Genomic DNA, 23,466 nt, shown 5'->3' with positions numbered 1-23,466 from the left:
CTAAAAGGGTCTGAAAGTTGCTAAATCTAGTGCTAAAGTCGCGCTTGTGTGTGTGTGAGACGCGGAAGCTGATGGCAGGGGGTGGTGGATATTTGTGGCGGTCAATGTGGATATTGTGGATGAGTTCTTCTGTGTCATCACGTTCTATTAGTTCTACAGCTTCAGTTTCGGAACGTTCACGCTTAGTAACATACAGCTGTTCCCTCACCACAGTGCAACAGTGAAAAGGTACCCCTTTCAAACAGTGTTGTGTTCCGAACGTTGTTTAAGCGACATACACCGGTATTGCGGTATTTTAAAAATGTATATCATAACAAAAATAAACACCGGTATTCGGTATGAACCGGTATACCGCCCAGCACTAGTGTACAGTATATGTCAGTTCTTGCCACTTTATTCTAAACTTTTCCCATTAGTGATCACCAGTCACCTTGAACTCGTCGTCACCTCATCCATGTTTATCGTCTGAAAGGGCTCTCCTTTTTTGACACCTTAATGTACTCGTAGACCCTCCATTGTCCAAGATGCCATTTCAAGAAGCCTTTATCACCCTTAATGTTATGAGGTGCAAAAGTGTGTTTTATGCTTGATCGAGCTCCGTTCTGCTCAAAGCGGTTCCTGACCTCCCAAAGTCTAAACCGATTGCTGTGCTTCACAAACACTGCTTGCATTTTCACTTGAACCCATTTAACATCCTTCATTGGGTAATATAGATGCTGAGGTCTTATATCAAGCTCATTTTGCTGTTGGTGTGACGTTACAATGAAAATGATTGACCCGCTGACTTTTTAATGTGCATGTAATATTTGCATATGCATAAGAGCATATATCACGGCTCTTTGATCTGTCCGCTTGACCGTGGGCCGTCTCGCTCCCTGTGCTGCGTGACACAGAGTGGTGATTTAAAAGTCTGGCTGGCGTTCAGCCCTGGAGGGTTCCTCTCCCTCTTAAATCTGCGACCCAAAGATGCTGATTCCCAACGAGAGGGTGACCGCATTAATTTCCACTGATTTAATCATAGTGCTGCAAAAATGACCTGTGACTGGCAAGAGAGCCTGTTCCTCCTTCTCACCGTCTCGGGTGCATCTGAGGAGCCACTTCAACAACAAATGCCACAATTGTAATATTCTCAGGTCTCCTCTTATATGCAGAGCTTCTTTTTCCATATATCAGTCCTATTCATGGGATTCTTGAGACAGAAAACGCTTTTTCCACCTGTCTTTTTAATTAGTTCAATTCTTTTGTTTGCTTGATGGTTGGTTGGTTTTAGGAATATGATTATACATTGGCTGCTTCAAATTTCTTTCTTTCTTTCTTTCTTTCTTTCTTTCTTTCTTTCTTTCTTTCTTTCTTTCTTTCTTTCTTTCTTTCTTTCTTTCTTTCTTTCTTTCTTTCTTTCTTTCTTTCTTTCTTTCTTTCTTTCTTTCTTTCTTTCTTTCTTTCTTTCTTTCTTTCTTTCTTTCTTTCTTTCCTATAATGACATTATAGATTAGATATCATGACCAAACAATATGTTATATTGTGTTATAAAAATAACTGTTAGTTCATGGTACTTAATATATACTGTCATCATTATTATCTGTGTCCCTGGACCACAAAACCAGTCATAAGGGTATTCATAAGCTGAATAAATAAGCTTTCCATTGATGTATGGTTTGTTATGATAGGACAATATTTGGCTGAGATACAACTATTTGAATATCTGGAATCTGAGGGTGCAAAAATAAAAAAAACCTAAATATTGAGAAACTTGCCTTTAAATCTGTCCAAATGAAGTTCTTAGCAATGCATATTACTAATCAAAAATTAAGTTTTAATATATCTATGGTAGGAAATTTACAAAATATCTTCATGGAACATGATCTTTACTTAATATCCTAATGATTTTTGGCATAAAAGAAAAATCTATAATTTTGACCCATACAATGTACAAATATACCCGTCACATTTATAACTAGATTGTTTAAAAGTTCTTTAAGGAAGTTATTTGTTGACGGCTGACAGTGGTAGGGAATAGTTGCACAGTAACTATATTGTGTTTTTACCATTTTAGCTGAAACGTTGTATTGACCAATCAGCATCCAGAACCAGAGCTGCAGTTTGCATTTTATAAAACGTTTGAGAGTTTTCACCATGACTAGTGACACAGATGTGTGATAGGACAATATTTGGCTGAGATACAACTATTTGAATATCTGGAATCTGAGGGTGCAAAAATAAAAAAAACCTAAATATTGAGAAACTTGCCTTTAAATCTGTCCAAATGAAGTTCTTAGCAATGCATATTACTAATCAAAAATTAAGTTTTAATATATCTATGGTAGGAAATTTACAAAATATCTTCATGGAACATGATCTTTACTTAATATCCTAATGATTTTTGGCATAAAAGAAAAATCTATAATTTTGACCCATACAATGTACAAATATACCCGTCACATTTATAACTAGATTGTTTAAAAGTTCTTTAAGGAAGTTATTTGTTGACGGCTGACAGTGGTAGGGAATAGTTGCACAGTAACTATATTGTGTTTTTACCATTTTAGCTGAAACGTTGTATTGACCAATCAGCATCCAGAACCAGAGCTGCAGTTTGCATTTTATAAAACGTTTGAGAGTTTTCACCATGACTAGTGACACAGATGTGTTTCTCTCACAATGTGCTCCACACCTGCATGGACGGTGTAAATTGACAGTGTTATATTTACAAAGCAACAGCAAATAGAATTAGCCTCTCATTTCCAGCAGTGTAACACGTTTGTATTTAATTTACAGACTACAAAAGGGACAGAAGAAGCACTGAAACACCATCTGGCAGAAGACCATTGCTTGTTGCATGCTGAACTCTCTATACATCTGTTTGTTTTTTTTGACAGTTTTATTCACTTTCTGCGTCTTCATTATTGCATGAACAAGGAAGAGAGTGTTTTAATATGGCAATGGCGAGATCGAACTTTTGATGGTTTAATGTTGCATGTAATTTTAGAGGATGTACTGATTTTTGTTGTTTTATTGTTGTTGAAAACAGATTGGCATTACTGTACATCCGTTTCCTCCTCCATCAGTAAAGATACTTTGTGAGATTATTTGCATAATTAGAGTATGCTCCATTGACATTGAAAACATGATTTGGATGTTAATTTAAATGACCTCAAACACAAAGTTAAAGAGTTTAAAGAGCTGATTACTCAAAATAATCAAACGGCTTCATGGTCGTGAAAACCTAAATTCATCTTTTTCATACAAAATCACAATTTTATTATCACAATGATACGACTCGATTCTTAAAATATCTCAGTGTTGAATTTACTTTCACAAAAATGACTATTATGAGATTATTCACAAAACACTACAACTTTATTTCCAAATTTTAATCATGGAAATTTGTGAATGTACATTTTTGGTCTAAATATTTTATCTAGATGTTTTTTTTCCCCCTTGCGCTTGCTTGTAAGTCATTGTGATGTCCAATTTGTGAGCCTTTTTTAAAAAAGAGATTTCTATTATATTTATTTCCTAACTGGAACAAAAATAATTTTAAATCATTCATCAGAAAATTTGACAATGGTTTTTAAAACAAGTTGAAAAGCCCTAAATTTACCAGTCAAAATGTGAGGAAACCCTGATAAAGAGTCCTAAGGTATACGGGAGTCTGCTTGGAAGAATTTTGCACATTATTGTATTTTTTTTTGCAAAGTCTGCCACATTGAAAAGTGTAAAGAAAGTCTGAAGAAATTCTTAAGTTTTGTGGCAGCACACACTTTTCCCATGCAGGCTGTTGAACAAAAGCATCCTTGTGTAAGGGGGTGTACGCCTCCACTTTTTCTCTTCTCTCTCTCTCTCTCCGATCCCCACTTTCATCCCTCTCTCCTCCAGTCTCCCAGCTGACAACTGCAACCCCTTCATCTTCCATCTCTCCACCTTTCCTTTTTCTCTCTCTCTTCGCCCTCCTTCTCAAACTATCATACTCTCTCTCTCTGTCTCCTGCCTCGGGTCTCCTTTTCCAATCAGCACAGAACACACCTGTTTTTGTTTGGAGTGTCTCTTTTATTTTTCTCACGCTTGACGGACTGCAGGGGCGAGGAGGGCAGGAAAGAATGGGAAAGAGGAGGCAAAGGAGTAGGAGACGTCTCACCGGGGTTGCAGGACAGATTCCTCTTTTATAAAAAAAGAGATTTCTATTATATTTATTTCCTAACTGGAACAAAAATCATTTTAAATCATTCATCAGAAAATTTGACAATGGTTTTTAAAACAAGTTGAAAAGCCCTAAATTTACCAGTCAAAATGTGAGGAAACCCTGATAAAGAGTCCTAAGGTATACGGGAGTCTGCTTGGAAGAATTTTGCACATTATTGTATTTTTTTTGCAAAGTCTGCCACATTGAAAAGTGTAAAGAAAGTCTGAAGAAATTCTTAAGTTTTGTGGCAGCACACACTTTTCCCATGCAGGCTGTTGAACAAAAGCATCCTTGTGTAAGGGGGTGTACGCCTCCACTTTTTCTCTTCTCTCTCTCTCTCTCCGATCCCCACTTTCATCCCTCTCTCCTCCAATCTCCCAGCTGACAACTGCAACCCCTTCATCTTCCATCTCTCCACCTTTCCTTTTCCCTCTCTCTTCGCCCTCCTTCTCAAACTATCATACTCTCTCTCTGTCTCCTGCCTCGAGTCTCCTTTTCCAATCAGCACAGAACACACCTGTTTTTGTTTGGAGTGTCTCTTTTATTTTTCTCAAGCTTGACGGACTGCAGGGGCGAGGAGGGCAGGAAAGAATGGGAAAGAGGAGGCAAAGGAGTAGGAGACGTCTCACCGGGGTTGCAGGACAGATTCCTCTTTTATGAGGAGCACTTGGTATTCGGGACATGGTCCGGCCTTTAGAGCCCTCGTGATTCATAGCAGAGAGTGTCACGGCCCGTGGCGACGGCTGGACACACTCGGCCTGAGTTTTACAGAGCACGTCACTTTCCCTGCTTTAAAAGCATCTTCGGCAGAGAAGATAAAAAGGTCACCTGTGTTTTAGCTGCCTTCTGAAGATCCAATTGTGCCGCTGACTTTTGTCAGCATTTTGATATGAAGGCTTTTGAAAATGGCAGAACTGCACGAATGTGGATGCATGAAGGTTTTTTTTCTTGAGGTGTGTGTGTGTACGCCCAACCTGGTCTCTTTTATTCTCTACCTGTATTGATTTGCCACCAGGAGAGTATTGAAGATGGTCTTTATTTTTAATTAAAGTTCACAAAGCCCATATTGAGACGGCTAGCAGGCTTCTGACCCAAGCCTCACTGCATAAGACCTGCGCTTCCTAATGTCAAGATGGGGGGAAAAAAACCATCGATGAGCTCAGGGTGTTGAAATAACCTCTGATTTACGGCCCCCAGAAACTGCAGAGTTTTATCATATTTTCCTACATGAGCTCAGATATTTCTTCTGTCATGCACTGTGCATGTGAAAGTGCACTTTGTGCCGTCACATGGGGGCACTGTTAGGCTGTGCATCGCTGGAAATCAATCCGTACATCTCAAAATGGTCGCTGCATGCGAACACACACTCTCACACTCTTTTCATCTCCTCTTCTTCACCCTCGTTGCACGGAAAACACATACATGGATTCAGTAGGCTTCTGAATGACACCATTTAGAAAGTGCTATTTTATTATCAAGTGCCATAATGTATGGATTTAGTTCACCTGCACAGTGGTACATAGAGGCGATCGGCGGGACTCTTGGTGAAATTGTGGTGGCACTCTGCCTGATGAGTGTGAATGGTGTATAATTGGTCTTTAATGCTCATTCTTTCTCCATGTCAGGCGTACGGGATGTCCGTCCTGCCGCTGAACCTGATTAAAGGCACACGCAGCATCCTGTATGAGCGGCTGGAGAACACTGAAGACACGGAGGAGGTGGAGCACCAGATAGACAAGCTCAAAGTCAAGGTCTGTGTGTGTGTGTGTGTGTGAACTGAATTCAGATCAGAGCTCTGCTCACTTTATTTAGGATCAACTGCTTGTCTGTTGCTGTCCTTGAGGTCAGTGGTTCTCGACTGGTGGGTCTCGACCCAAAATTGGTCTGAGGGCTGTCAACAGATGCAAATAAAGAATACAATTTGTATACTACTGTTCAAAAATTTGGGGTAGTCTTAATACTTTTATTCAGCAAAGATGCATTAAACTGATAAAAAATGACATTGATAAAGATAATGTTTTTGAGCAGCAAATCAACATATTAGAATGATTTCTGAAGGATCATGTGACTGAAGACTAGAGTGATGGCTGCTTTAAAATATGTTAAAAAAGAAAATAATTATTTTGAATTATAATAGTATTTATTTTACAATGATATGGATTTTACTGTATTTTTATCTAATAATTGCAGTCTGGGTGAGTGTAAGAGTCTTCTTTCAAAAACATCTTGCTGACAACCAAACTTTGGACGGAAGTGTAGTTAAGTAAAATAAAAAAGCTTAAAAGGAAGAAGAAACACTTCCCATATCTTCCTCTATGTTGGTGTCAAAGGTTTTACAGTGTTTTGGGCAAAAAAACATCTGTCGTTTGGTTGAAACTACACAAATTAGGTAGAATCCAACATGGTTAGGTTAGATGACATCCCTTGTCAGTATAAACCATGAACAGAATAGCAAAAACTAAAGGAAAATATGACTTAGACCACACTAAATATTGGTTTACAAACAAACCTGTAGCTGTAGCTGTAGATCATTTAATTGAATCACCAAATGCATAAATGTAAACAAGGACAAGCAATGGTTTGTACCAACCTCAGCTTTTTGTGGTAATAATTGGCTGCCATCAAAATTCAAAAGACATTTTGAATTTGAAACCAAATACAATATAAAAACCAGTATGATGTATTTTTATGCAATAAACAGTTTTGTACCTTTCTTGTCAGTGTGCCGATGGGCGTCCTCTCTCTATGAGAGACCGGAGGAACCTCCAGGATCTTGAAGACAAGTTTCAGGTGCTCCGTCGACAGGGCCGTCACCTTGAGATTGCAGAGAGGAACTGCTGCAATAAAGTGGGCTCAGCTCTCCGTCCCATGAAGGTGTTGAGTTTTACCTCAGATAAAGTTTGTTGAGTTGTACATGTGCCTTTTGCAGTTTTAACTACTCCTGATTGCTCACATTGATGTGGTTCTGGTTGTGACAGTGTTGCGTGTTTGGCTTTGAATCAGAGGTCATGCAAAAAGAATTCAAATTTTTTATGATCTTTTTTAATTACTTTTTGTTAGTGTACTCTCAAAACAAGATAAAAAAAAAATCTCAAAGAGACCATGTATTGAAACAAACTCAAAAATGACTGGTTCTGAATATGTACAACTTTCTGGCAGCTGAAAACATATGAGCAGCCACATTTATTTGAACAAAGTGGCACACAATAGTTTTAATTCTTAGGGTGAGAGAAAGACTAAATTATGACAAAACCTCTTCAAAAAATAAAAAGCTGATGACTGTAATGAGGATTTTTGGCAAATAAACTTGAATAGACTCAGTAGTTCAGTATCAGTTTTGAAAGAATACAATTTCTTTAACGCATACTTTGGATCAAACATTAAATGCTTCAAATCATAAACAGCTGTCTTCCCACACACCGACACAACTGAATATCCAGAGGTGACGGTTCTCTTTGATGGAATAAGAGTGGCATTCGTAAGAGATTTTAACAAGTCAAATGATGCCAGATCCAGTTCAGCTCTCTGTGAACTGCAATCATCACCCTGTTGCACCACATTTTATCAGAAGCCATTCAAATGGGTTGTATTTTCTCAAAAGTCATGAAGTCAAAATTGACCCTATTTTCTTCCACAATAAGTGTTCCTGGTCTTTATCAGAATGTGTTTCTGCATCTGAAATAACTTTTCTTTCTTTATTCTGTCAAGGTGTTTTTTTTTTTTTTTTTAAGGTTAACTGGTAATTTGGTAATTTAATGGCTGTTACCATTCATTTAATGAAAGTTATTGCAATAATAGTAAATAAATTTAGATGCTGTCTGCAAACTCTCATTCAGGTCTGTTTGAATTTTCTTTCACTTGTAAATCCATTACATTATGGAAGTAAAATGGGTTGCAGATGCCATTTCATGTTTACTTAAAAAAAAAAATTCCATTGGTTTTGCAATAAAATCATCAGAGCACTTGCATAAAGTGTGATTTACATGTTTTATGTAAGTTTAGACTTATATATACTTACTATACTGTAACACTTGCTTACCATTAATATTCTTTTCCCTTTTGATGTTTTTTAAAAGCATTTTCATCATCTTGTTCCTAATTAATTGTTCCATTATGTCACTATCCTATCTTGCAAAGTCTATCAAGGGGGAAGTGTGAAGAAAATTAATTTTCCTGGTGACTTTGATGTAAACCGTACATTATGACTTCATTTGAATGCCAACACGTATTCCCAAGATTATCAAGAAAACCTTTGGGTTTTATCACCTTGGCACAGCTTTTCCAAACTGAGTAACCACTTTGCTAGATGTATTATTTCACCTTATTACTGTGCTTTCGTCCAGCTAATGAAGCCATTTTTTTATTGAATATATAATATTTATATTTATTTATTTGGCAGCTCTTTTTCGTTATGTGTGCTTGCTGGGATTGACCTTGAATGTGTTAAAACCAAATTCTAACATGCTCTAGTAGGACTTTCTTTCTCCTGTGGGACATAAAAAGTGATGTTTAAAGAATATCCTGGCTGTTCACGTGAACTGAGGCTATTAAGCATGAAAATAGCAAAATGTGGTTGAGTAAATGATGACAGAATTTCCATTTTCAGAGAACTGTCTCTTTAAATATACATCTAGTGATGAAAAAAAATTGCTGTGATTGTCACAAACGTTCTGCACTCCTCTAGCCTATCTTTAAAATGTTTGCTGTCTTTCATTCACTTGCTGTTATTCTTTGCATCGTTTCTTCTCCCAGCATGCTCTGCACCAGAGGGGTTCCTCATTTCTGTCGTTAGCAGCAGACATGAACATGGCACTCTAATGATAGACTCCAAACTCTATTTATACCTAAACTAGGCTTGAGATTGACTAATTTTCCCCATAAGAGCTTCGAGGGAAATGCATACAGAGAGGAATCTGTCTGCCAAACAGATCTCTCCATAAGTCACTGCACCTTGTTTACGTCGCCATGATGCGCTGCGCTTGTTTTAGCTTAGCATATGTCTTTGATTTACAGTGCAAATTTAACAATTTAGTGCAAAGGTCAGCATCTCCTCTTCATATTCTCCAAGGGCCATTTTCAGGCTCGATTCGCACTCCCTGCTGTGAAGTCTCATGTGTACTTTGTTGTCGCTAACTGCTGTACTGATATTCAACACGTTTCAATGCGCCTTGCTGTGAGAGCCAATGGCGTTACGTAATAGAGTTGCGTGGCTGTAGAAAGTGAGGCCCAGTGGGTGGTTTGTTAACTGTTGCATGGGTGGTCCAATGGGGTGATTTGATGCATGTGAGTCCCTGCTGATCAGTTTAGATAAATTCAGCTGTCAGCACAGACTAATAGATTGCGAGGTACATGAACACATGAGCACACACTTCTATTACCCTTTAATGTGGACCCGGCAGATGTGATTGATTCCATTAAGAGAGCAGGTTAATTTACCTAAATTCTGTATCAGATTGATTGGTTAAGTTTGATTGATTTTAATTATTGTGTTTACCGTTTCATCTGTGGCGGAAATTGGTTCGGAAAATTGAAAGTGGTGTATTGGAGGTGCTTAGGTATTTTAATGAGCCTTCAGAAGATGAAACGCAACACTTACCATGCAAATTGCACATATTTCCTCCCTTTGCGACAAGTAACGTGCACGCTGTATCTATACGTATAGTCGTCACGGTGGTTCGCTTGTAACCGTATAGCTGTATTAGATGTGCACGCGTGTCAAGAGGTTTGCACATTAGAACCCAGCTGGCCCCGGGAATGACAGCAGTGGCAGGTGGTCGCGAGTCCAATTATAAAATGAAATAAACCTGTTTATGAAGCCTGTGCGAGTGTGATACCTATAGAGGCTTTCATTATCATTCAAAGGATATTAAAAAAATCTCTCCCTTAATGCACTTTCAGACAGTGCACTGATAACGCAGCCCTTGGCAGAGCTCAGAGCAAGGACGATTATGGACTGGGCCAATGTGACCAGGGGCGTCTGACTGCCAGGGGCCTCGAAGCAGGCCGTTATGGCCAAACATGGGAAAATAAGCCGTTGCAGATGTAAAATTTATATAGATAACAAACAGAGCTTGAATGTGTGCACAATGTGAAATAAACAAAGTGATGAGAGAAGTTAACTGTTTATGTGCCTTCCTCAAGGCAACTAAGCATCCTTAATGCTATGTTGTATAGTTTATTGGTATTTTGGAGATTGTGTTCTATTTTGTGGTACATTGTGCTCTATTTTACTCTTTTTTTGCACTTAAAGGCCCCTTTACACAGCCAATTTAAGGCTGCTCTGTGCCTGCTCAAAAGTCAGTGTGAAGACGCAATGCTGAATCAAAGACTAAATTATGCCGCCTCAGCCCCTAGTATCAACATATACGTAACGGCTTGTGCATGCGACAGCGGAAATGACAGATTACCGTTTATAAAGTTTTAAATATTAATATTATTCTTACAAAAACACATCAGTTAGCTACAAGAGGCCTTTATTCACCCCCCGGAGCCATGTGAGGCACTTTTTATTATGGATGGATGCACTTTATTGGACTTATTTTGGACTGTTGAATGAAAACACCCACCCACTGAAATTATAATGCTTGTAAGAGCAATGACATTTTTTAGTATAACTGCAATTAGATTCGTCTTAAAGAAGAAAGTCATATACACCTAGGATGCCTTGAGGGTGAGTAAATCATGGAGTAAGTTTAATTTTTGGGTGAACTGTCCCTTTAATCCACTTCTGAGCAGCATTGAACAGTCTATGTGAAGACACCTAAATGCCACTTCAGAAGCACTTCTCTGCAACCTTTAAGTTTAAATTAGGCCTTTTTTAAAGATTTATTTTTGGCATTTTTATGCCTTTAGGACAGGAAGTTAAGTGGATGTGATTGGGAAAAGTCCACGAGCTGAGACTCGAACTCGGGACGCCCGGAGCAAAACGGCGCTACATGTCGGCATGCTGCCTAAGAGGCTATCGACGCCGACAAATTTGGCATAATTTTGCCTCTAAAAATGGCCTCATTTCTTTTTTCTGTTTTTATGGGCATGATGTTTCAGTAGGTGCTTGTGGAAATGTCTTCTCTAAGGGGAACAATAACACACGAAAAACATTTTAAACATGTTGACATGTAGCCTCAGGTACCTTCCTAAAGGGACTTAAAACAGGCACACGTGAGTTTAGGTAGCTGGGTTTATGCTCTATATTGAAGACTGCTGTTGTGTTGTGTAGCTGAAGGCATGAATAATGAATTGCCTGATGCTGTAACTTTTGTTATTATTAATGTACTCCTTTCTGTAAAGTTAAAGCTCTGGCTGTCACGGTTATTACAGCTATAACTGCAAGCGTTTATTATTGGTATTACAGCAACAGCTTGAGACATAAATTCCTAATATATGTTTAGAATAGCTCCAGCTGTGTTTTTAACCACAAAGCGTAATTCTAGCATCACTAATAATTCGCAGTCATTCATTTGAATTAGTTATCGATTATGTCTCGAAGGCGGATTCACGCTCATTTACAAATCTATGTTCTCGGTACAGTTCACAATCTGTCATGTTGTTGAGGGAAATGTGTGTTTAATGCGAATGGCACTTGCTTTTGTGAATATTCGTTAGGAGTCAGAATTGGTATTAGCATTGTTATGTCTAAACATTGCCTGTAATGTAATCATTATATAAAACAATGTTAGCAGCATAAATGTGAAATATGTATTCTGTATTATTGTAGAAGACTGCTCTCAAAATTAGAAACAGGCAGACAGATGGGTAGATAGATGTGTCCATCTTATATGTCTCTCTCGATATAAGTATTTTCTGCTTGTTCTAAATGAGTTTTTTCGTCTTTTTTCTTTTCGCCACCTCTTTTCCTTTGTTTTGTGAAAATCTGGAGTGATTACTGCACACGTCAGGGTTTTGTTTACTCCCTCAAGTCAAGTCAAGCAGACGTGAGCTCCGGGAGGCCAGTCAAAGGCAGTTCAGTCTGGCATATTGGTTTTGTTTTGCTTTGTGGGTTGTGTCTCCGTCTTTGTTCATTTACTCTTTCCTGTGCAGTTCAGTCTGTTCCTTATTTAGAGAGCTTGTGACCACATCGTCCATATTACTCTTGGTGACTGTGTCAGTCTGAGGTGGGTCCCACCATATGGCCATGTGTAAAAAATGACACGACCTCTGGGTTAGACATGATGGACCAATAGGGAGTTTCAGTCCTTTGCACAAAAATGTGGTGCTGAAGTGTGTATTTTTTCATACTAATATATGTGTGTTTGTAAATTAGTGTTGAGGAGTAACTAAGTAGTAGAAATTTAGTGAATCAGTTTGTTCAGACGGGGCATTTCAATGAACTGCTTCAAAAGAATCAATTCACTAGTTGCTTTAAAGGAATAGTTCCCTCTAAAATATTTTTTTGTCATCATTTGCTCACCCTCATTTCGCACCAAACCCACATGATTTTCTTTTTATTCAGAATTGTTGAAGAACATCCAGGCAACTTTTTTCAGTATTATGAGAGTAAATAAGGACTGGGGCTGTCAAGCTTCACAGTGACAAAAAACACAATAAAATTCATCCATATGACTCATGCACCATATTCAAAGTCTTCTAAAGCTATACGATACTTTGTGTGAAGAACTATCCCATATCTTCATATGACTTCAGAAGACTTGGAATATAGTGCATAAGTCATGTAGACTAGTTTTTATGGTACTTTTATGCCTTTTGTGAAGCTTTTCCATTTTTCTGCTCGTTTCCTATTCAGGATAATTGCATAGAAACGAGCAACTAGTGGAAGAAAAAAGTCATATGGGTTTAGAATGGATCAGTAATTTTTTATTTACTTTTTTTTTTTTTTGAAGAACTAAATGTATTTTATTTGCATAATGAATGTGTAGTTATGGATGTCTGTTTGTCATTGTTATTTTCAATAAATTTTTCAATCAATTAAAATATTGCTATTTTAAATAAATAATAGGAAAAATGTTAGTTTTATAATAAAACATTACATTTTTTTTTAATCTTGGCATATCTCTATGGTATTTTCTTTTTTGGAAGAAATGTATACTTTTATTCAGCAAGGACACATTACATTAATCAGAAGTAACATTAAAGACTTTTACATTGTTACAAAATATTTCCATCTCAAATAACTGTTTTTCTTTTGTTCCTTCTATTCATTAAAATAAATCCTGAAAAACTAAGCAGCACATTTTGTTTTTTAATCTGTCATGTATTTTTGTGTGTTTTCTGTGGTTGTGTCTTGTGATTTTGTGATATTTCAATAAGGATATTTTCTAAAATAAAGTTAGTAAACTTTTAAAGTAATTTGTCCAACACGTTTATAACTTTGTCTCTTTTTGGTCTTTTCAGATCTTGCTCGGGGTCTTCTTCATCCTGGTGGCCCTTTTGTTCTTCGTGACCTTGTTTATTTCTAAGTAAGTTCCATTAACCGGTATGAAATGTCACTCTGATGACAGACTCTACCCCACAGTTTTTCTTACATTCACACATTACCAACAAATGACTGAAAAGGACCAGGAAGGATGACGTCCCCTCAGAGCACAGTGCATTTGAGGGACACTTTGATTCAGTGCTGGAGTTACCATAAATCTGTTGTTCTTGTACACACACATTCATCAACACCTGCAGCGCTCTAAATTACCTCATACTTACAATAATGTAGCATCATTCTATAGCACACCATGGAGAACTGTAGTTAATGATGTTTTTAATTCAGTCTCTTATGTGATGATGCTGTTAAATGTGTTTGTCTTGCAGTCTGGATAAAGCTTTACATTCAGCTGGTATCAGCACTGGATTTATCATCTTTGGGACCAACCTAACCAACCCTCTTAATGAGCTACTGCTGGCGCTGCAACCGGTGAGCAGCCTTCTCTTTTTCTTTCGTCACGTTACATTTGTGTCCTCGACATGAGTGCTAGTGACAGTTGTGTGCAACCAGAGCTGTGTAATGACTCGGGAGGAGAAAGTACCAGAAATGGAAAGCATGGTTCACTTTGATTTTACTACGAAACTTATCAGCAGAACAGCACTTGCTTGTGCCTGTTGCAAGAGATGTGAAGAATGCGATCTGCTCTCCGTAGGCAATTTCTGCCAGGACAAGTAGCAGCATTCTGTAATTGGCAAGAGCACACTGTCAATCAAAAGTTTGGACACACCTACTCATTCCTTATTATTGCTATTTCCTTCATATTTGAATGTTTCTTGATATTTGAATAAAAAAAATGTCAAATAGAAAAAAATTAAAGCATTATAATTATGTAGTGGCCAATAAATTTTAAATAAACTGATGAAGGGCATCATGTGATGCTTTTAAAGCAGTATTGAAGAGTTTCATGTGCGCTTGTTGGCTGCTGTTCTTCTTCAACTTTGTAATATGTAGTAGTAGTAGTAGTAATAATAATAATAATATATAAAGTTTTCCAACAAAAATTTACAACAAAAAAAGGATTTTAAATTTTATTTTCTTAAGAAATTCATGCATCTTTCAAAAGTTTGGAGTTAGTAATATTTTTCATGTTTTTGATAGGTTGTTATTATTATAATAATTAAAATATTATTACAATTTAAAATGATTTTTTTTTCTATTTTAATATTTTTAAAACTTAATTTATTCCTTTGATGCAAAGCTGAATTTTCAGCAGCCATTACTCCAGGTTTCAGTGTCACATGATCCTTCAGAAATCATTTTAATGTTCTGATTTGATGCTCAAGACATTTGACATTGACATTTTGTCAATGTTTAAAATCAATATTTTTGCGGAAACTGGGATGCATTCTTTGACAAATACAAAGTTCAAAGTAGGGCTAAGCGATATAGCTATAAAATTAATCAGCGATATAATGTTTCATATCGTTCGGTATCGATGATTATTGACATTTTTTATAACCTTTTTTAAAACAAAGAGCAATAGAAAAAAATGTTTAAAATTAACTACTATATTTTTAAATTAACCCAATTTATTGAGACAAACAACAAATATTTTTTGATTTAACAATCAAACACAAAATAAAAATTAAACATATCTAATTTCTAATGTTTTATATGCAGATTAAATAGGTCTTGAGGAAACTTTTGGCTTGTCTCCCGAGGCCACAGGAGGGCGCAATGAACAAAATAATGCAGCACATTTAAATTGTCAACGCAAGGAAGTAACTCTATAAAAAAACGTGCATTACGTCTAAATTAACTCATAAAAATCTAATATAATTTCGTAAATTGCATAAACAATTATTAACAAAACAGCATCATGTATCTATGCATTGCTTAATCCAAAGAGCCGAAGCACCATTCACACAGATTGCATTTAAAACATATGAGATGCAGTGAAAAGGAATAAACCTTCACAAATTCGTAACGTGTTTTCTAAAAGTTTAAACTGTGCATGGCTTTCTATTAGAGCTGGACAATAATTCAATATCAATATGTATCGCGATATAATTTTTTTCAGTAACAGTGATATGATTTTTAAACACATTTCCGATATTTCGATATGCATTACCAGTGTTTCCCATACATTGATTTATTTGTGCCGTTTGACTTCGTTGAATAAACATGAGCACTGCACGTTTCAAAATCATAACAGGGCACGGGTGTTTTATATGAATGTATCTCTGAAGGGAGCCGACTGTCTTCAGAAAAGTTTTCATTTGATCTGATAAAGTAGCATTCATGAGCGGAGCTGCTTTGATTACAGCCATTACTGGAGAAACCGCTAGTTTTATCACTCTAAAAGCGCCTCCTGCTGGCAGAGAAGGAGTTTTCATTTTAAATAAGCCCGTCTCCATCAACATTTCCAGTTTTTGTTGTTGTTCAATTTTTTTGTTTTCTGCAGCGACTCGGAACACTTTTCATACCTTTTTTTTTTTGAAGCACATTTGTTTCAATCTATAAGAATAATCAGCCTACACTACCAGTCAAAAGTTTTTGAACAGTAAGATTTTTAATGTTTTTTTTTTCTTTTTTATTTTTAAGAATTCTCTTCTGCTCACCAAGGCTGCATTTATTTGATCCAAAGTACAGCAAAAACAGTAAAATGTTGAAATATTTTTACTATTTAAAATTGCTTTCTATTTGAATAGATTTTAAAATGTAATTTATTCCTGTGATCATACATAGGTAAATTTTCAGCATCATTACTCCAGTCTTCAGTGTCACATGATCCTTCAGAAATCATTCTAATGTGCTGATTTGCTGTTTATCAATATTCAAAACAGTTGAGTACATTTTTTTTCAGGATTCTTTGATGAATAGAAAGATCCAAAGATCAGCATTTATCTGAAATAAAAAGCTTTTGTAACATTATACACTATTCCATTCAGTATAATTTTTATTATTTTTTGGGGAAAGAAATTATAGAAATTAATACTTTTATTTAGCAAGGATGCTTAAAATTGATCCAAAGTGATGATAAAGACATTTATATTGTTACAAAAGATTTATATTTCAGATAAATAGTGTTCATAGCGATATCGGAATTATATCGTATCGACTGAAATTAAGAAATATATCATGATATCAATTTTGGCCATATCGTCTAGCTCTAAGGATATGTAAATATTACTAAAATAGCACTGCTTTATTAAACTGCTGAATAGAAGCTAAAAATGCTGTTGAATACCTGTGACTGAGTAAGTGTGACTCTGAATTGTTATGATAACAATTTTGGCCATATAGTCCAGCCCTACTTTCTATACATCTCTTGTGAGACGCGAGTGCAGCAGTCATATTTGTCCGACTAAAAAAATCAGCTGAATATGCGTTCTGTGTTAATGGCTTGGTTTTAACCTAATCAAGATCCTCTCCACATTGAGCTTCAACATTTCTCTAATATTTTGAATGAATAACGCAGCAGCAGCGCGTCTCGTGGGCTAGACTAACAAAACATTATAATGCAGCAACGTCACTTATATCATCACCGCATCTCGCGTGCCACTGATGACGCTCCCTGATGCACACCTAACATTCAAATGTTTATTCAACTAATATTCATTCTTTAATGTTCATTCTTTATTTACAATCTCCTCATCACAGGCAGGCACTCAATTCAGCATGTGTTCGTGTTTGTGTGTGCTGTGTGCGTCACTCATAGCACGTGCCTATATAGAAACATTTTTCTATCGTTATCGAAGAAGGTGTACGTCGATAAATATTGATACCGTTTTATCGCCCAGGCCTAGTTCAAAGAACAACATTTATTTTAAATATAAATCTTTTGTAATTTGTTAATTTGTTACAAATGGCTTTACTGTCAAAATTGATTGATTTAACACATCCCTGCTGAAAAAAAGTATTAGTTTCTTTATAAAAAAAAAAAACTTGGTAATGGTAGTGCATGTCAGCACAATTAGTTTTTTGGCCGATCAAAAGGTTTCATGAAAAACATAAATTTACTCAATACAAACATTTTTTGGCAGGTAGTGTTCATCATCAATAGCAGTTTACTTCCTCTAATTAGGTTGTATTGCTTGAGTGTAAAACATTCTCAAAGAATAAATTAGTAGTGGGTAGATTTGAATGTAGTATTGATTTGTATGGACATTGAAGCTCAACATAATTTTTCAACATAATTTTTTTTTCACTCACTTATTTTTTGTGTTGTGAGACAGTTTCAAATTGTGACCATACTCCCAAGTTTTTGTGCTACCCCAAAGAAATTAGCAGCATTTAGATATGCATTCCACTGGGTCTGAATAAACATTCACCTCAATCAGATTTTAAACTCATTTCAAGGCTGTGTGTCTTAGATTCATAATGCTGGACAGTTATAGTTTCAAGTTCATTTGTGTTTGCATTTATGTATCATAGCTGCTCGAAACACAAACCAGGAAAGGTGGTGACGCTGAACCACAATATGCAAGTACGACAATGTCCAAATCTTTGAAATGAAATAAAAGACACTGAACAGTTTGTCACCCTGTCCGTAGTCTGGCTGCTTGCTGCATAAAAAGGTGTGATGACCTCTGAATTAAGCGCTATTTATGAATCAGAAATAAGTGCGCTTTTCATCATTTAGTGCTTTTGGAAGAGATTTCAAATCCTTCAATCTTCTTCAAGTAGCACAATGATCAGTTTCCATGTGCTTGAATAAAATATGATCACTTGTTTCACTCGCTACTTGGAGAAGATGGCTTGATTTAAACCAAATTGTTCAGGAAACCAGACCATTGATTTCTGCAATTAGGCCATGTGAAAAGGGAAAAAGAAAAATAATTTGCAAAAGGATAAAGCATTCAGGCCGGGGAGTTATTGCTCATGCTTCTAGAAACATTTCTAATTTGTACTTCATGATGTCACTGACCATATTCCCTCTACTATATGAGGGCAACAGGTAAGGTCAGTGTGTGTTTAGCTCATTGCAAAAACAGCATTTCCGCTCCAGTGGAGTTATGGAGGACAAGCTGCCAACGGAAGAGGCATTGCCGTTTCCACGAGCCAACAGCTCTTCCAGGAACAGGAGGATCATTTTTAGCTTGACTTTCAAACAGTGCTGCCATATACTTGCTGTGGCTCTTTTGAGATGAAATGCATTGAAAATAGTCAGGATTGCTGAAAGATCACCTCAGAGTTGTGGAGCGATACATCTCTAGCACAGGAGTGACAGTATTTTAGGCCACTGCTGAGAGTGTGAGTGTATATATATATATATATCCTTTGTGCCTCCAGCATTGTGTGCTTTGTGAAACATGCATCTCTTCCTCTGAAAACCACTCTGGTCCACAAAGAAAAAAGCAGTAAGGGTGGACAACACTGTCATGACCTTCCAGCCATCTTCATTGTCAGGGTAATGGTTCTTAGTTGACAATCAGGCCTGAAAAGTGTGTGTTGTGTGTGGATGAATAGAGACTGCATTGTAGACCTGGTGAATGGTTGAACTAGATCAAGGACTTCTGAGTTTTTTGGAGTTGTCGTTCAAAACTGCTTGGATTTCTTGTCTTTCTTCAGGTTTTCCCGCTGGACTATGTTCTCATCACAATCATCACCATGTACTTTGTCTTCACCTCCATGGCTGGGATCCGTAACATGGGGATTTGGTTCTTCTGGATAAGGGTGAGACACTACAGTGTTTTTTTCCTATTTTCATTCACCTGCTTCATTAAACATTTTTATTTTGGCGCGAGTGTTGTTGTACTGAATTTTAATGATTAACTTTGGCCATTTAGTTTGTATAGGCAAAATGTAAGTACACTGAGGCTGCAAAAACTTCCTCTTTCTTTTAAAAACTTTCTTACTTTTTTAAAATACTATTTTAGAAGTTATATGCTGATTTATGTGTTTATGTGTAAATTAAATTCATAATATTTTATATAATACATATTTAACATTAATTAAAAATAATAAGGGATGTACCGATGTATCGGCCGCCGATATTTATCGGCCGATTTTTGGGCTAGACTATTTTTCCAAAATTTTCAACCATCGGCATATCGGCTATATAAGGAAAAAGGCCGATATAACAAACCGATGGTTTATTAATTAACTGCGTGAAGGCACTGAGCTGTATAATGTCTGTTGCATAATCCTAGCGCTGCTGTCTGCACTTTAATGCTGACAAATAATTATTTTGCAAATAACAAAAGACAAAGATCGCACACTATTCTTGACTAAATTACTTTTGTAACTTTCATAAGTGTAGCGGACCTCATCTGAATGATGACCAAAACTTTACTGATGTTTTATTAAGTTTATTGCGTCCTTTTTCACTCCAAAAAAATCACCATAAGAGCTAAACAAAACACAGCATGAGAAGTGCACATTAAACTCTCTCTCTCAGTTGCATTATCATCAACATACAGCGAATTACACAAAACACTTATTATAACTAACAGTAAAAAATATATACAGATCTCATGCCTTTTCGGGGGGTGCTTAATAAACTGACAAACTTTAAATCCGAAGAACTGCGTGCTTTCATTACCCATATAGCTGCTCCGTAGACTAGAAAACCCATCAAAATAAGAGTCCTGCATTAGTAAAGGATATCTCATACATATTTAAACGTACAAAAAATATTAAAATGTACACAAAAACAAATTAGAAGATTAATCATAATAAAGGCTGTTACAATAAAGAAGGATTAATATGTATTTAATTCATACAGTGAAGTGTCATTTTACATTTGTTAACTTTATTTCTGTTCCTGAAAACTGTTAAACCTACCTAAAAAGCACTGTTTATTTAATATGTATCTTTGTTCTGTTGTATTTATGTAGGCCTGCTGAATGTTAAATGGATCCAATCCATGTTCATTAGAAATTATTTGATGATGCAGCAATAAAACTGCTAGTATAATTGAATGCAGGCGTTTTTTAACTTTGCTGATTTAAAACATGATCAAAATACTATCTATTTTGTTGCCAAAATATCAAATAAGAGAGGAAGTGACAAATATCGGTATCGGAATCGGCAAAGAAGTGTTTGTTAAAATCGGTATCGGTATTGGCCCAAAAAAATCCTATCGGTGCATCCCTAAAAATAATACTTTGTTTTTCATTACAGAAAAAATATTAGTAATTCCCCTTTTTTCTATAATTTATCATTTCTATATTTATAATTTCATACAATATACCAACAATAAAAATGCAGTATGTTAAACCTTATACAGTACTTGCCAAAAGTATGGAAAGCTCATCAAGGCTTATTATTATTCATATTTAATATTTATGTGCTCAAAATACAGCGAAAACAGTAATATTGTGGGATAGTTTTACAATTCAGTAATATTGTGGGATAGTTTTACCATTTAAAATAGCTCTTTTCTATTTTAATATATTTAAAAAATGTAATTTATTCCTGTGATTAAATGACATTTTCCTTGATTACATGATCCTTCAGAAATCATTCAAATATGATGATTGTTGCACCGTATATAAAAACTGAAAAAAATATTGATATACTGTGCAAAACAATAAATATTTAATTTATTAATAACCCCAAAATCTTAATATTTTATAATACTTGGTTTTTCAATACGAATACAAATCCATCATGAACTATTAGGCAAGAATTGTGTAGCAGACCTTAGTAATGCACTAAAATTCCTAGCTTAGAAATTCTGATTATTCATTTTAACAATTATCCTTTGTGCCATAACTATGTCTTTTACTAGGAAAAAAGTTTTCATTTCTGTTTTGACCCTCTATGTTTTTAAAGTATCCATTATTGCAACTCTGCTGTATCTATCCTTGTTTTTGTTGCTCTGAATGCAACATTATTTGCAAAGTGCATTTCTGCAGTTTAGAGTGCTGTAGACTCGCAATACTTGTGCATATGAGTAATATTAGGATGTATTTTGTTTCTTTTTGTGCAGCTGTATAAGATCAGGCCTCAGAGAACCCGACCGCAGGCCCTCCTCTTCCTCTGCATGATCCTCCTCCTCATCGTCCTCCACACCAGCTACATGATCTACAGTCTGGCCCCGCAATACGTCATGTACGGCAGCCAGAAATACCTGTTGCAGGTGAGATGTGGGTTGTTTTGTGTAACAGTCAATCCCCTGTGCTGCACGGCATCAGGATTACAGGATTACAGCTGTCGTATTCTGAGCAAACAGGGCCCACGCCGGTGACATAAGTATGTAATGATCAACCCTTTACAAAGCAAGTGTTTGAAAGCCTTTCAAAACATTCTCTCCCGACTCTCTTCAAAAGCCATTAAAGGCCTTCCTGCATCTGTTATTTATTTATTTTTGCTTCTTCAAAGGTCTGTACATTCATATGAGGTTAAAATCTACCCAAAATCTTTGACCTGATCATGTTAAGTGTGAAAACTTGCCCGCGTGTTCTTTACTGTGAATCTATACATCTTGTCATATGTAGCCTAGCAACTACTGATCAACTTTTGGCACAAAATCTGGTCAGGTTATTCTTGCCAAGAACCAACCACTTAGACAGGAAGAGACCTTCAGACCTAGATGTGATTCCTTTGAATACACTTTCTTTGTTTTTTAAGTGCTAAATTATACCACGGTAATAGATTATCGTGGGAAAAAACTCATCAGGAAGTTAGAGAAACCCAGCCCATCTAAGTTGACATGGCAATTTCAGTCAGCGTTTGCCATTTTTATGCGCACAATGCATCAGGTGGTCACTGTACAGACTATGAACGATCCATGGGAGGCAGTGGCTGAAACTGACAAACTCTTCATCAATCAAATCGGATTTCTCTTCCCTTCCTGGAAAGCTAGCAGTCATTCTGCATCTATCCAGTGGTGCATGTTATCCCGTTTGATTACTTCCAAAAGTTATGCTGCCTTTGTGTAAATACGAGCTCAAATGAAGAATAATTTGCTTTGAGGCTGACAAGCTGTCAGAAGGCTGCTGAGGACAGAGAAGGAAGAACAGCTTGCGGCAAGATCGAACCTGTTCTACTCAGTAAACATCACAGCATGTGTTGAAATCTGACCAATTACATCCGTCCTTTGCCCCTCTGCAGCATCAGATGTAAATATTGAAATAAGCATAAACGAAATGCGTGTCTTGCAGGGTTGTTTGCCATGCAGAATTGAATTGAGGATGCTTTTTAAATTCCAATTAAATTACTGAATTGGAATTGATGTAGGCAACAGGATACAGAATTGGAATTTATATTGGAATGGTAAGAAGAAGAATTTACTTTAACACAATTCCAAGAAATTCATATAACTGTCATTTTCAGTAGCTAAAAGTAGTTTGCATTGGATTTGGGTTTGTAATTAAAAAATATAATTTATTAAGTATGAAATCTTAAATATTATTAAGTATTATTTAAAATATTTATTTATTTATTACATATATGCTTTATAAACAATTATTTTATTATTTAGATTATTTATATATTTTGTTTCATATTTAGTTTTATTTTGGGAGAAACAGTGAGAAAAGACATCTACAGAAAGTCCATTTTACACTCATAAGAGTCCTGGAAAAAATATCAGTCACTGGTGAAACGTCTGCAGTAATATAATAATATATGCATATAAGTGCTGTCAAACAATTAATCGCGATTAATCACATCCAAAATAAAAGTTTTTGTTTGCATAATATATGTGTGTACTGTGTAGAGGATGAGACCCCGATTAGGACGACAAACATGCAGATGAGCTTCCCCGAACTGGTTTCTGACAGTTTGTGCAGAAATTCTTTGATTGTTGCAGCAGCTGTCCGGGTGGCTGGTCTCAGACGATCTTGGAGGTGAAGATGCTGGATGTGGAGGTCCTGGGCTGGTGTGGTTACACGTGGTCTGCGGTTGTGAGGCTGGTTGGATGTACTGCCAAATTATCTGAAACGCCTTTGGAGACGGCTTATGG

At 36.3% G+C, this 23,466-nt stretch overlaps 1 protein-coding gene across 1 annotated transcript in view; it reads left to right on the top strand.

Moving 5' to 3' along the window:
- The window catches only part of LOC107573609 (probable lysosomal cobalamin transporter), a 90,785-nt gene that overhangs the window by 56,875 nt on the left and 10,444 nt on the right, over nt 1–23,466 (top strand). Inside the window, exons 8-13 of the mRNA XM_016260038.1 lie at nt 5,806–5,931; nt 6,902–7,054; nt 13,529–13,593; nt 13,937–14,039; nt 19,125–19,229; nt 21,490–21,639. Of these exons, the coding sequence (XP_016115524.1) occupies nt 5,806–5,931; nt 6,902–7,054; nt 13,529–13,593; nt 13,937–14,039; nt 19,125–19,229; nt 21,490–21,639 (702 nt within the window). The remainder of the gene's footprint in view (nt 1–5,805; nt 5,932–6,901; nt 7,055–13,528; nt 13,594–13,936; nt 14,040–19,124; nt 19,230–21,489; nt 21,640–23,466) is intronic.

This window comes from Sinocyclocheilus grahami, unplaced genomic scaffold (assembly GCF_001515645.1).
Source record: "Sinocyclocheilus grahami isolate Dianchi unplaced genomic scaffold, SAMN03320097.WGS_v1.1 scaffold1983.1, whole genome shotgun sequence".
NCBI classification, from domain to species: domain Eukaryota; kingdom Metazoa; phylum Chordata; class Actinopteri; order Cypriniformes; family Cyprinidae; genus Sinocyclocheilus; species Sinocyclocheilus grahami.
This window is presented reverse-complemented; position numbering and strand designations above follow the sequence as displayed.